An 11,924-nucleotide genomic window follows, 5' to 3' on the forward strand; every position below is an offset into this window, starting at 1 on the left:
ACTATGTTTCAGCACAAAGGCAGTTGTGACACACTTCCCGGAAATTACTCATGGCAGTGTGTTCAGCTCGTTATAAACGTGTTCCCCATTTTATATAAAAAAAGAATGGGGGAAAAAAAATCGAGACTGAGCTTCGTGTGCAGTAAGAATACAAGAGCGCCACCTGGTGGCCAACGTTACCTGTTCTCAGACGCAGGAAAAAGAGTCAAACACACAGGTCTTTGTTCTGACTGAGGAGAATATTTAGGAAAAGAAGGTCAATGGATCAGTCACATGAAATAATTAATACACAGCAAAAGACTGTTTGCTTACAGAGAATGACCTTTAAGTTCATCCTCAGGAAATTGCAAAACTCGGGCAATCAACTTGGATGTTTAAGCTCTTTCAACTTAAACGACATTAAACTGACTTAACAATTAGCTGAATCTTGTAAAAAGACTTAACAATTAGCTGAATCTTGTATAACCTAAAAAAAATTAAAATTGCTTAACTTATTTGATGAGTTAAAGCAATGTAAAAACATGTCAAACTTATTGATCATATCATTTACACTGTACAATCATTTTCTTTGTACACACTAAATTTAGCATATTTAGTTTGAAGCACATTATGCAAACAAAAAACCTCAAACAGCAGTATGTTACATGTTGCCACTCGACCTAATTACTTGTTGCATCCTGTATCTAGAAAATAAAGGGGTATTTTGCTAATTAAATCCAACTTTTGGTAAATGTCTTGGCAGTTAAGAATGAGTAAAGATGATTAAAATTGTGGTTCATATTGTTTCCAATGCAGTTCATTATAAATAGAAGATCAATTCCAGAGCTTTGCATTGTGGGATACTCTAGTTGTGTACTGCACTTGGCGATATACACATAATAAGACATAATGTCATAACTCTTTGCTGTCCATTTAAATAATCAGTTTAGATAGATACTAGAACTGACACTAAAAACAATATAAAAGTAACCTGCTTATTTTGACAATGCAACTAATAATGATAATGTTGGAAATAAGAGCGTTATTTCACATTTATAAATTAATTTTGTGTAAAAATGTCATACCTCTTGGCTGTACAATTAAATAGATTAGTAAGAGATGCAAAAATTAACACTACAAACAAGTTGAATCGAGAACATTTGCAATGTACAAACAAAAGTTAACTTTATTTAAAGGTGACGTAGTTACACGTTACTACATGTACTTACTATAGTAATAACAGTAAATTATGCAGAATTACAAGTAACCCTAAACCAAACCATAACTATGGTAAGTACATGTAGTTAATTAATATTACTCAGTACTTAAGTACAATGTAACTACATCACCTTAAAATAAGGTTAAAAAAAAAAAAAAAAAAAAGGAAGAATTGTACACAATTTCCAACAGAGTCTCTCCGTCTATCTAGGCTTGGTTTCATTAAAAAATAAATTTAAATTAAAACTAAACACTCAAGATCAAATTTATAGAAATGAAGCAAAAATGATCAGAAACTTCAGAATCAGATGGTTAAATATAATAACATCATCATTGTTGTGCAGCATTACCTCCATCTTCCGAATTTAGTGACAGTGAAAGTGAAAGTGAAAGTGTCGTGAGACGAATTTAGGAATCCAATTCCACCGGTTGCTCATTCACGAGAAAAGTCACTGAAGGTCAGTGTTACATTTATTTCTCATTTTTAAAAACCGCTTTGAACAATCAAAATATAAATACATTTTCCCCACACAAAAAATAAACCAGCAACGACACATGACGAAAACTCTCGCATACAAACACCCATCTGCGCACACGCACACACACACACACACACACACACACACACGCACACACACACGCACACACACACACACCCCTCAGCCCCTGAATTCAGAGTTAAAGGTGCAATTACAAAAAACAAAGCAACATCAGACATCTGTACAGACTGCAGTCTCTGTTTCTGTAAGTAGTTTGTGTGCTTGATGACAGAACAGGGTTCCTGTTGAGATCACGTGTGTCTTTTCCAGTTTGAGTCGCTTCTGATTCTTCTGTAGGGACTGAAACTCATTCAAACTACTGTTAAAACTGCTGGTTTAGTCTGCCAAACTCTGACAGTGTATGACGGGCAGGAAAACACTGGTTTCTTGATCAGGTAACACCACAATTTTTTAAATCAACCAAGGAGAACAAATAATTCAAAGGCCAAAATCTCAAAAAGAAAGCTTTGATTTGCAGAGGTAAACCACTGATGCATCGACGTACCGCTGAGGTCCATATGATCCTCCAAAATTCAGCCGGCCAGTGTCTTAGTCACAGGTCCTTGTGCGGTTCCTGTGCTTGTTTGTCGATGGATACTGCTCTGTGGCCACAACAACAAACAGTCTGCGGGCTTTCATTGTGGCGTCTTCCCTTTAAAACGGAGGTTTTCCCTGCGCTGCTAGGACGCTTTACCCAGCTCGATCTTCTTCTGTATGGCTCTTGCTGAGTGGTATATCAAAGAGTCGATGAGTCCGGCAACTGAAGGAACAGGAGAGGAACAGACTAGGTGAGATAAAGAGCCCATCTACATCCCTGGAGTGACACGCTGCTGTCTGCATGCTGTGTTAACAGTCCACAGTAAAGTTAGAAAAAAGTGATTCAACTAATAAAAAAATAAATATGGGGATTATTTAGCTAAAAAATGCTAATAAATTATATCATAAATAAGGGCTGCACAATGCACAATAAATCGAAATGAAACCTAAATCACGATTCAGCTTAGAGCGATTATCAAATTGCAAAAAAAAAATACAAAAAAATAAAAAAATTAAAATACTTATAATATATATATATAAAATAATAATATATACTTTTTTGTCACTCTGTGTTTTTGTCACTCTAAAACACACACATATATACATATACATATATATATATATGTGTGTGTGTGTGTGTTTTAGAGTGACAAAAACACAGAGTGACAAAAAAAGTATATATTATATATTCATTATTATTTTATATTTACATACATATATATATATATATATATATATATATATATATATATATATATATATATATATATATATATATATATATATATTTATATTTATATATGTGTTTTAGAGTGACAGAATGTTGTTAAACAGTTGTACAGTTTTTTTTTACAATAATATTTCTTATTGTTTATTTAGTTAATAACAATAATAATAATGCATACATTTTAAAATCGCAATCACAATATTTAACAGAATTTTTTTTTTTTTTTCCAAAAGCATGTAGTTTTAATTACAGCTTTTTCGAAGTCGCCACACTGTTGTTTTCTCTCAAACAATTTGATGCATGATGCTTTGGAAAGAGTTATAGAGGTGTTTACATGCATTCTGGACTATTGTTCCTTCATTATATGGTCCAACTGAACAATTAAAAAGGTAAAAACTAATCTTCAAGCATTTAAACTGGAAATGGTTTGTCTGGATTTTACACACTTCTCATGTAAAAGATGTGCACTCAGCACATAAATGTTACCGCCACAGTAAAAACAAGCAGTAAAAGTAGGTTTATGAAGTCTGCATTCTTTCATCCTGCCCATATAGCGCATTTCTGTGAAAACTGGAATCTCACCTGTGAAAACTCCTCCTATAATAGCACAAACTCCTGTTAGGAAATGGGTGAAAGACCTGCGAAGGAAAGCCCATACAAAAATATATTAAACACTAAAAATCGCTACATTCCCTCATGCAACACACCGCTTTAGACAGTTTCTTTCAAACAAAGTGAACATAATGTGTGCAGTGTAATGAAATGAGAACGAACAACAATAGCAGGAGACGTACCTCTGCTTCTCTGTGAATTTCACCATCATTGGAGACAGCTCATAAAGCACAAACACACCAGGTAAACCCTGATCTCCAATCAGCCCATTCGCTACCTTCTCATGTCTTGTTACTGAAAACTGGTTTGTTTTAACAACCTAAAGTAAAAGGAAAAACATGTTGTTTAAAACACCTTTAAGAGTCTTCTTAATTAACATAAAAGATTACCATAAAAACCAGCAATATATTATTACTACCTCAGTTATTGCCAGTAATGTAAAACCTTAATAAATAAAAACAAATTTTTGCCAATGGTACTAATACTAAGTAGCCACAGTTTTATAATTTTTTTTTTAAATGTTTTTATTCCCCAAATAGCTCAGCTCCCTTACCTCTCCATCTCCTTTAACGTATATCGTTGGCACAATTTTCACAAAATACTGGTACATCATTGATGCTGTAGAGCAAAAGAGTGCATAGATCAATATAACATACAGTATCTTAACGTTTTGTGTCAGCTGAACTATTATTTCCAAATTATTCTCTTATAATACCCTTGCACTGACAACACATTTTTTTGACATGTCAATGGGAAGTGTTACCATTTTTGACATAATCTTTCCATTATGAAGAGTAACAAATCTAAAAAAAATTGCTTTTGTATAAGAGATTATAAAAAGTGAATAAACGTGATTGTTTGACGTTAACACATTTACAAGAACAAACTAATTTGACATTATCACAAACAGCCTGCAGTTCCATCCTTCACCGCTAGGGTGAATCTCCTGCTCGGAACACACCGCTAGAGAGCGCTGTTGCAGTTTAGAGCCTCGCATTCTCCTCCGCTTGTACTTTAAACCCCAACCACTTCCTGTCTAGTAATGGCGTCTGTGTGAAGCAGTCTTATAACAAACACTTAACAAATCTATCAGAAAACTAACTAATAGAGGCACTCACATAGCGATTTGAACAAGGTAAGCAGATTTTCTTCAAATACATTTCCCGAAAATGTATTGATACGTAACATAACAGTTTGTTCAAGGCTAGAGACCTTGGTGACATTAAACGAAATAGACGACTCACGTGCAATAAATTAGCTCTTATAGATTTTAGTTTTACTTCAACCTTAATGTTAAGTCATTAAGACCTCATAAATAAGACCATTCCAGTTAAGTTGCTCCTTAAATTTCCTAATATAAAACGCAGGTGTCTAGTTTATCAGTAAAAAACAGTGAGCTACTACCTAGAATACGAGAAGCATTTTAGGGCATTATAGAGGTCATTATATGTTAAATAACTCGGAAGGCGACAAATGAAAGATTAAATATTTTAAATGATATATATATATATACAAAACATGTTGCATGAATAATTTTTTGGCAAATAAAGTCTGCATCATCCTCCTTCCAGATGCCGGTGTCGGTAGGACCGTATGGACAGACGCAGCCCAGTTGCTTTGACAGAGTCAAGATGGGCTTCATGATGGGGTTTGCCGTGGGCATGGCTGCAGGAGCCATGTTCGGAACTTTCTCCTGTCTCAGGTATGAAGACTGTCATATTTTGGGTTATTTATAATACATTATATTCAGTAATATTAACTGCTGCTGGTATTTTGGCAGAAAAGCTGTTAAATTGTTTTAATTTTGTTCTATTCAGGATCGGCATGAGGGGTCGAGAGTTGATGGGCGGAGTTGGGAAGACGATGATGCAAAGCGGCGGCACGTTCGGAACCTTCATGGCGATTGGGATGGGCATCCGCTGCTGAGATCACACTAATGCCACTTCTCAACTGATAGGACTTTTGTAGATTCATTTATTTGTTATCATACCCACATTCAAGGACACAGGTGTCAATAAAGACTGATTGAAGAAAACAGATTTTTCTGTAAATATTGGGCTCAATCTAAGATTTAACTGTTGATGGTAACTAGATTCTGACACTTTGAAAACAGTCCTACTTTTCATTTGTGTCCAGTAGAATAAGCTACATGGGATTGACCTTTAACAGTGACCTTTCTGCTGTTTATGGAGGGCTGGCAATGAAATGACCACAGAGAAGATGATGAAGGGCTCTTTAATTCTGGACAACACTATTTTCTTTGAAACACATATTTTTAGTTTAGGCGTGAAAATAAGAAACGGCACACACTTACCTTGAGGTGCTGCTACATTAGTCTCATCTAAAGGGTTGACAATTCCAGGATAGTCCTTGCCGAATGAAAGATGCTTGATGAAATGTGTCATGTTGATCTATGGTCATACCAAACAAATTCTGTTAGGTGGGCAATGGCAGATCAGTCTTATTGAAAAGAAGTGAAGCAACTCACATTGTCTAGTCCAAAGCTCTGCAGATCATGAACTGAAAATAAAGGAATCAATTGACAACATGAATAAATGTTTCGAAAGACCCACAATTTGTAAATGCACCTCAACTGAGTAAACTTGGTTTAGCCAAGGAATTGGCAATTTTTTTTAAACAAAGGCAGAGCGTAGTACATTAAGTGGTCACAGATGCGCTTGCTGATGAGAATCGTGACAAATTAATTGATGTTATAGAAGCCCCTGCAATGTCAAATCACAAACTGACTATTTGTTATAGACTAAATCTTAAATAATGTGCAGAGAAAAGCAGAGTTACTGATGTAGTAACAAGGTAAATTCTAACTTGTCTTGGAATAAAGATTTATTAAAATATAAAAGATCAACTTACTTTCCACAGCATGCACTGCAGAAAGAAAAGAAAATAGTCACTAAATGGCTTTGATTTTGGAAAGCAAAGTTTTCAAGAGGAATTTGTGACAACCACTGGCCCTTTAAGCTCATTCCAATACTAGAGTAAAATTGCAATGGCCAAATTGTGAGACTCATCTCTCTCTCTTTTTTTTTTTTTTTTTTTTTCCTGAAGTAGGGCTATTGAAATAATGTTTGGGACTTGAATCCAGGGTCTATTAATGAAGTATTGGATATGCGCTTAAGCTATTGGAAGAATAGCCTTTGCATGACCAAGCGTAGCCGGTGTTAGTTCTGTACCTTGTTACTGAGAAAGATTGTGAGCTTTGGTGGGAAAGCGTAGAAACCTTTTGTCCCCAAGTTAAAAACCCAGACTTCCCAAAAATCATTTCATTAATAAAACCGCTTTGATTTACAGCATCCATGGTCAACACCACAAGGTAATGAATGCATAAAGGAATTAATACGATCTTAAAGGCACACTTGCATACACAATGACGGGACAAGAAACTGTTCATCAGCCCAGAAACTTGGCAACTGGCCAATATAAAACGGACTTTGAGGTGATTTAAACTGCAGATACTCAGGTGCACAGACAGACTGATGAACAGTTTTGAGAAAGCAGGCAGAAAAAGCAAATGAAAAGACAGATCTTAGCGGCACTGAATGGCTCACCATACACTCCTTTACATAGTAAGAAATGAGAAGCTACATGCAGACCAGACTTTAAGATCTGATGCATACTGGCTCATAGGCTTTATTCAAAATCCGTTTCAATTTGATCAAAATAATCAAAATCTTTAACAGAACATTAAAGGTTTGGGCATCCAGACTTTAAACAGATTAATAGGCTAAAACTACTAAACATGCCTCTGCATCAGACCTAAAAGCTTTGACTTGTGTTTGATTCATACTTGATAACTAAACATGAGTCTTTACCATGTACATGTGACTGCTGGAAGCTCTTTCCAGGGGCAAAATGGAAATTTCCAGCCACCTGGAGAAATATAAAGGAAATGTTGTGATTTTTAAAAAATATATAAGCTTGTAGTTTAACCTAAAACACTCACTTTGTCCAAAATCCCATACTGTACTACATTTGTTTTGAAACTTTCTTCATGACCATTAAAAAAGCACGTTGTACTATGAATTAAATTTGGACGTCTACATCCGCCATGTTGTCACTGTCGTGTGACCTACGCCGTCAGTTGCGTTGTTCCACCACCATTCACAAATCCTCCCCTGTGGCCTCATGCGATAGTAAAGTGTACATCAAATGCTCACTTCAGAATCTCGGCGGAAGTAGTAGGTCATCCAGGTACTTTTCGCCTACTATAGATTTGGACATACTCTGTTCGCATACTATATATAATGGAAGTGTTTGATTTTGGACGCAGCAATTGGTTCAGAAATCAAATCATGGGCTGCGTGTTACCTTATTGACCTCCAGAAAGCCATAGACTTGACATCCCTCATTCTTCTGTTCCTGCATCTTCTGGCTGAAGCCCTCTCTCTTACACTGCTCAATGGTGTCAGGGGTCTTAAACGCCCAGCCGCGCCGCCGATACGCCTCCCGCACATCATCACAGGTATTGCAACACCTGAAGAACAATCATAATCACAATCACAAACTTTGGCCATGGTATTAACATCAGTCTCAGATCCAGTTTTTCCATAATTGAATAACGATAACTATATTAGCATCCATACCAGCGGATGATATTCTGTTTATTCTAAGCGTGTGCTGCAGTTTTGTTGTCTACCACTTTAAATGCATTGCACTCAGGATGGATTCTGATTGGCTCTCAATGTTTTTATCGTTCATCAGCTGGAAAAAGTCGTTCTGAAAGTGATTCCGATACCATTTTCCTGTGCTTTTATCGATATAGTTTTGGTGTGGACTCTACTACACTTTCATATTTAGAACAATTTTTTAGAACTATATCTTTACCATTACAGTTATCGTCCTTGGTGCGAATGGGCCTTTAGATGAAAATTACAAATGTTACTTTGGCAACTAACTGAAATGAAATAAGTTGAAGCACTAAAACAAATAACAACAAACTAAAATTAAACGAAAACTGAAATATAAAAATAAAAACCAATTCAAATACTGAATTCTATTATCATCGATAATTAATACTACAATATCACAGATTGCCATATGTACTTTATATTAACATGTCTCATTTCCAGTGAAAGTCTATTGCAGGAAACATTAGAGTTTACACTACAAATGTTATTTTTAAACTTATCATCCATCTCTTCCTCATTCAGCCAGGTGATTACTGATTATGAACTTGAGCTGCTATCTTGACAAACTTGACTATCTTGAAGTGTCAGTCAACTACAAGGATCGTAACTTAGGTATTCAGAACCAGTTTCACACCAGTAGAAAGACCGGTTCTTTAAGCAAATATCTAATTTTTCATAAAACCACAGCCGCTCAGTTTGTGGTAGTGAAACTCACTTTAAATCTTCAGTCTCAGCTCCATAACAGCTCTCACAGCGCTCAGGATCCAGCGTACTGGGGTCAAACACCCCTTCCTCCACTTTGCCTAAATCTGCACAGAAAACAACAGGATGGAAGTCAAATCAAGGCATTCATTCTCCAATCTGTGATCTTTATTGTAAAACCATGTTTGTAATAAAATGTCCCTCTTTTATAGCTTTTATTATTTAGAATTTGCATTTTTAACACAATTTGTTTTTGAAGAATTGTAATATTTTAAAGTGCACAAAGAGAACAAACGCAAAGTATAATAACATTTCTCCTTTTTCCTCAATACTTATGGGTGAACAATTACTTGTTCAAACAGTTCATTAAAGTTAGATTGACAACTGCATTAATACAATTCTTGTTTTTGAAGATTTGAAATCTTTTAAAGTTCACAAATGGCACAAAACAAGACAAGCACCGCAACAATATCCCTTTTCTTCACTTTTTTCCACTTTCACTTATGGTTGAACTAATACTTTATTTAAATATTTGAAGTATGTGTGAACATGGGGTTAAAGTTAGCTTGAAAATTGCATTCATGCAAGTATAGTTGATGTGAAATCACTTTATGAGCAGCTTTCAAGAATGATACACTTTACATTTTTCAGCAGAATATAAGAACATCAGTTTGTTGAAGCACTTGATATGATGATGCTGACCGTGTTTTTCAGCCTCATTTGTGACTGGCTGGCCATCTTTGTCGAGTCTCTGTTTAAACAAGTTATGCTCCACGTCCAGCTGCTGCTCCCCTGCTACGTCCATGGCATCAATGCTCAGATCTACGAAAACAAGATAACAAACATCTCAATAACACCTGCACACAGAGAAAATAACTAGTATATAATAACAGTAATTGTACATAATAACAATAATAAGTAAAACAGCGGGAGTAAATCTGACACCAACACTGATTGGGTAAGTGTCAGCTGTCTTTGGGGTGAAATATGACACGGACATGTTCTTGACAGGCTGCAATCCACATATACTATGACCTGATCATTTCAGGTCTTTCAACACATTTTACAGTAAAGGGCCTTCTATCATTATAACTTATAGTATAACTTCTTAAACGATTTTATTCACAGCACATGAACAACAGGACATAACTTTCATCTACAAAGTATTCAGCAGGACTGACCACCCAAACAAAGTACAAAATGTTTGCTTACAGGCACAAGGCATATGTGGAAATATAACATCAATGTTGATCCTTAGTTTGTCTCCTCTGGAAGTGTCTACAAATAGTTCAGGATAGACCTAAAAGAGAACCCAGAACCCAAAGATGTTTCATCAAAACTTTATGAACAGTGCACTATTAAGAAAATAAACTCTCCATCCACAGCCACTATAGACTGACAGATGTCATGAGATTGAGTTAGACATATTATGCACAAGTTTATATGAAGTCATTCACCCACCTCCTTAGTTAGATAATACTGCAGCTCAGAGAAGAACAGAATCAACATGATAAGTCCACTGATGATGGTCACTGTAAAGTGAACAAAGAACATGTGAATTAGGAAACAAGTGATCTACATGGCATTTAAATCACAGTCACAAGAGGCATGACTCTTATCTCATACAGACTTGGATTTATGAGCCCCCAGAAACATTTTCCAATCAAGCTACGTTCATGTAGACCCATTTAAATATGTAATTAGATGTACATATTTTAAGACGTTATGTTAATTAGCCTGTTCGGTACTGTTTCTCCCCATGAGTCTGTGTGTATGAATGGCGCTCAGCACCTCTACAGTTAACGGTGGATCTATATCACTCACCCGTGGCTCCTCCACATGTTTTGATCCTGAAGTCCTCTAGAGTTTTCGGATAAGCGTCAAATTGTTTAAGTTTATTTAACGCATCCATTCTCCCTCTCGTGCGGCGGTAAAGCTAGCCGTCACTTCTATTTCCAGTGACCCATTTCCGGTACATCGAGGAAGTGATGGAATCCTCCCAGCCAATCAGATTCCACCGCGTAGCTGGAGCGTCTCTCCTCTGTTGACGCTCTAGTGGTAGATGTCTGAAATATCTGCATCGTAAAAACTATTTAAGATATTTTTTATTTAATCATTTCTTACCATTTAATATTTGTTTTTATACGCTGATATGCATATTAGACCGACATTAATATTCTTTTTTTATATTAGTCACTTAACGTTTTATACACCCATGACATTACAGACAAAAAGTAGACTTTAAATTAATTAGTAAGATGATAGATCAAAGTTGCAAAACGTAACCATGCAATGCAGCTTTATTTAAATATACAGATATTAACAAATACATATTTTGTGGCGTTTATTTGATTTATTTTGCAAGTCTAATCGGATATTGGAATTTTGTTTCAATGTTACCAATCAAAGTCAATTATGGACTTAAAGATATTTTATTAATCTTTACTAACGAGAAAACGGGAGTATTAAACTTTTATTTTCTCTATACACAAAGAAATATGCTCTATTTCGACCTAAATTTCACAACAAATGACACTTTAAAAAATTAGGGATTGCTAATAAGTAAATATCAATTTAATTTACTTTCATGTAGTTTTATATATTATTTTATAAATGTATACATATACCATATAGGTGTGTGTAAGTTATAATTTTTTTTAATATACATTTCACCGCTTGTCTTCATTAATTCGATTCAGTTTTGCATTCTTCATTCCGTCATTAAAGTTAAAAGGATAAGTTGTATTAAGTTGTACAAACCTTTTTTGGGACCTATTCAAATCATTTTAGTCCTTTTAAAGACCTATTTAGTCCTATCAAGACCTATTAAAATGGGACCTATTAAAATCATCTTGTTTCTGCCTTATGTTGTCAAATCTAAGCACAAACATTTTTCTCTACACTTGTTTTTTTTAGAATTTCAGGTATTTTTTACAATCATCTTGAGAGGTCTGTCAAAATATC

At 35.2% G+C, this 11,924-nt stretch overlaps 2 protein-coding genes across 3 annotated transcripts; one reads left to right on the forward strand and one right to left on the reverse strand.

Annotated features, from left to right (window-relative positions):
- Nucleotides 1–226: 226 nt before the first annotated feature.
- Nucleotides 227–10,939, reverse strand: ergic3 (ERGIC and golgi 3). 2 transcript variants are annotated; one of them, XM_079883596.1, is made up of 14 exons: nucleotides 10,785–10,939; nucleotides 10,422–10,492; nucleotides 10,173–10,260; nucleotides 9,663–9,782; nucleotides 8,974–9,067; nucleotides 7,939–8,104; nucleotides 7,443–7,500; nucleotides 6,484–6,498; nucleotides 6,101–6,132; nucleotides 5,927–6,023; nucleotides 4,166–4,230; nucleotides 3,795–3,931; nucleotides 3,583–3,638; nucleotides 227–2,496 (listed from the first exon to the last, which is right to left on the reverse strand). In XM_079883596.1, exons 1-14 carry the CDS (start codon nucleotides 10,870–10,872, stop codon nucleotides 2,417–2,419), a joined length of 1,167 nt encoding a protein of 388 aa, XP_079739722.1. In that variant the 5' UTR covers nucleotides 10,873–10,939; the 3' UTR covers nucleotides 227–2,416. The 2 variants fall into 2 exon arrangements, with proteins under 2 accessions (XP_079739722.1, XP_079739723.1); XM_079883597.1 differs by lacking the exon at nucleotides 6,484–6,498.
- romo1 (reactive oxygen species modulator 1) lies at nucleotides 4,615–5,647 on the forward strand. The gene is made up of 3 exons (XM_079883598.1): nucleotides 4,615–4,747; nucleotides 5,184–5,314; nucleotides 5,430–5,647. Exons 2-3 carry the CDS (start codon nucleotides 5,184–5,186, stop codon nucleotides 5,536–5,538), a joined length of 240 nt encoding a protein of 79 aa, XP_079739724.1. The 5' UTR covers nucleotides 4,615–4,747; the 3' UTR covers nucleotides 5,539–5,647.
- Nucleotides 10,940–11,924: the final 985 nt, after the last annotated feature.

This window comes from Squalius cephalus, assembly GCF_949319135.1.
Source record: "Squalius cephalus genome assembly, chromosome: 10".
NCBI classification, from domain to species: domain Eukaryota; kingdom Metazoa; phylum Chordata; class Actinopteri; order Cypriniformes; family Leuciscidae; genus Squalius; species Squalius cephalus.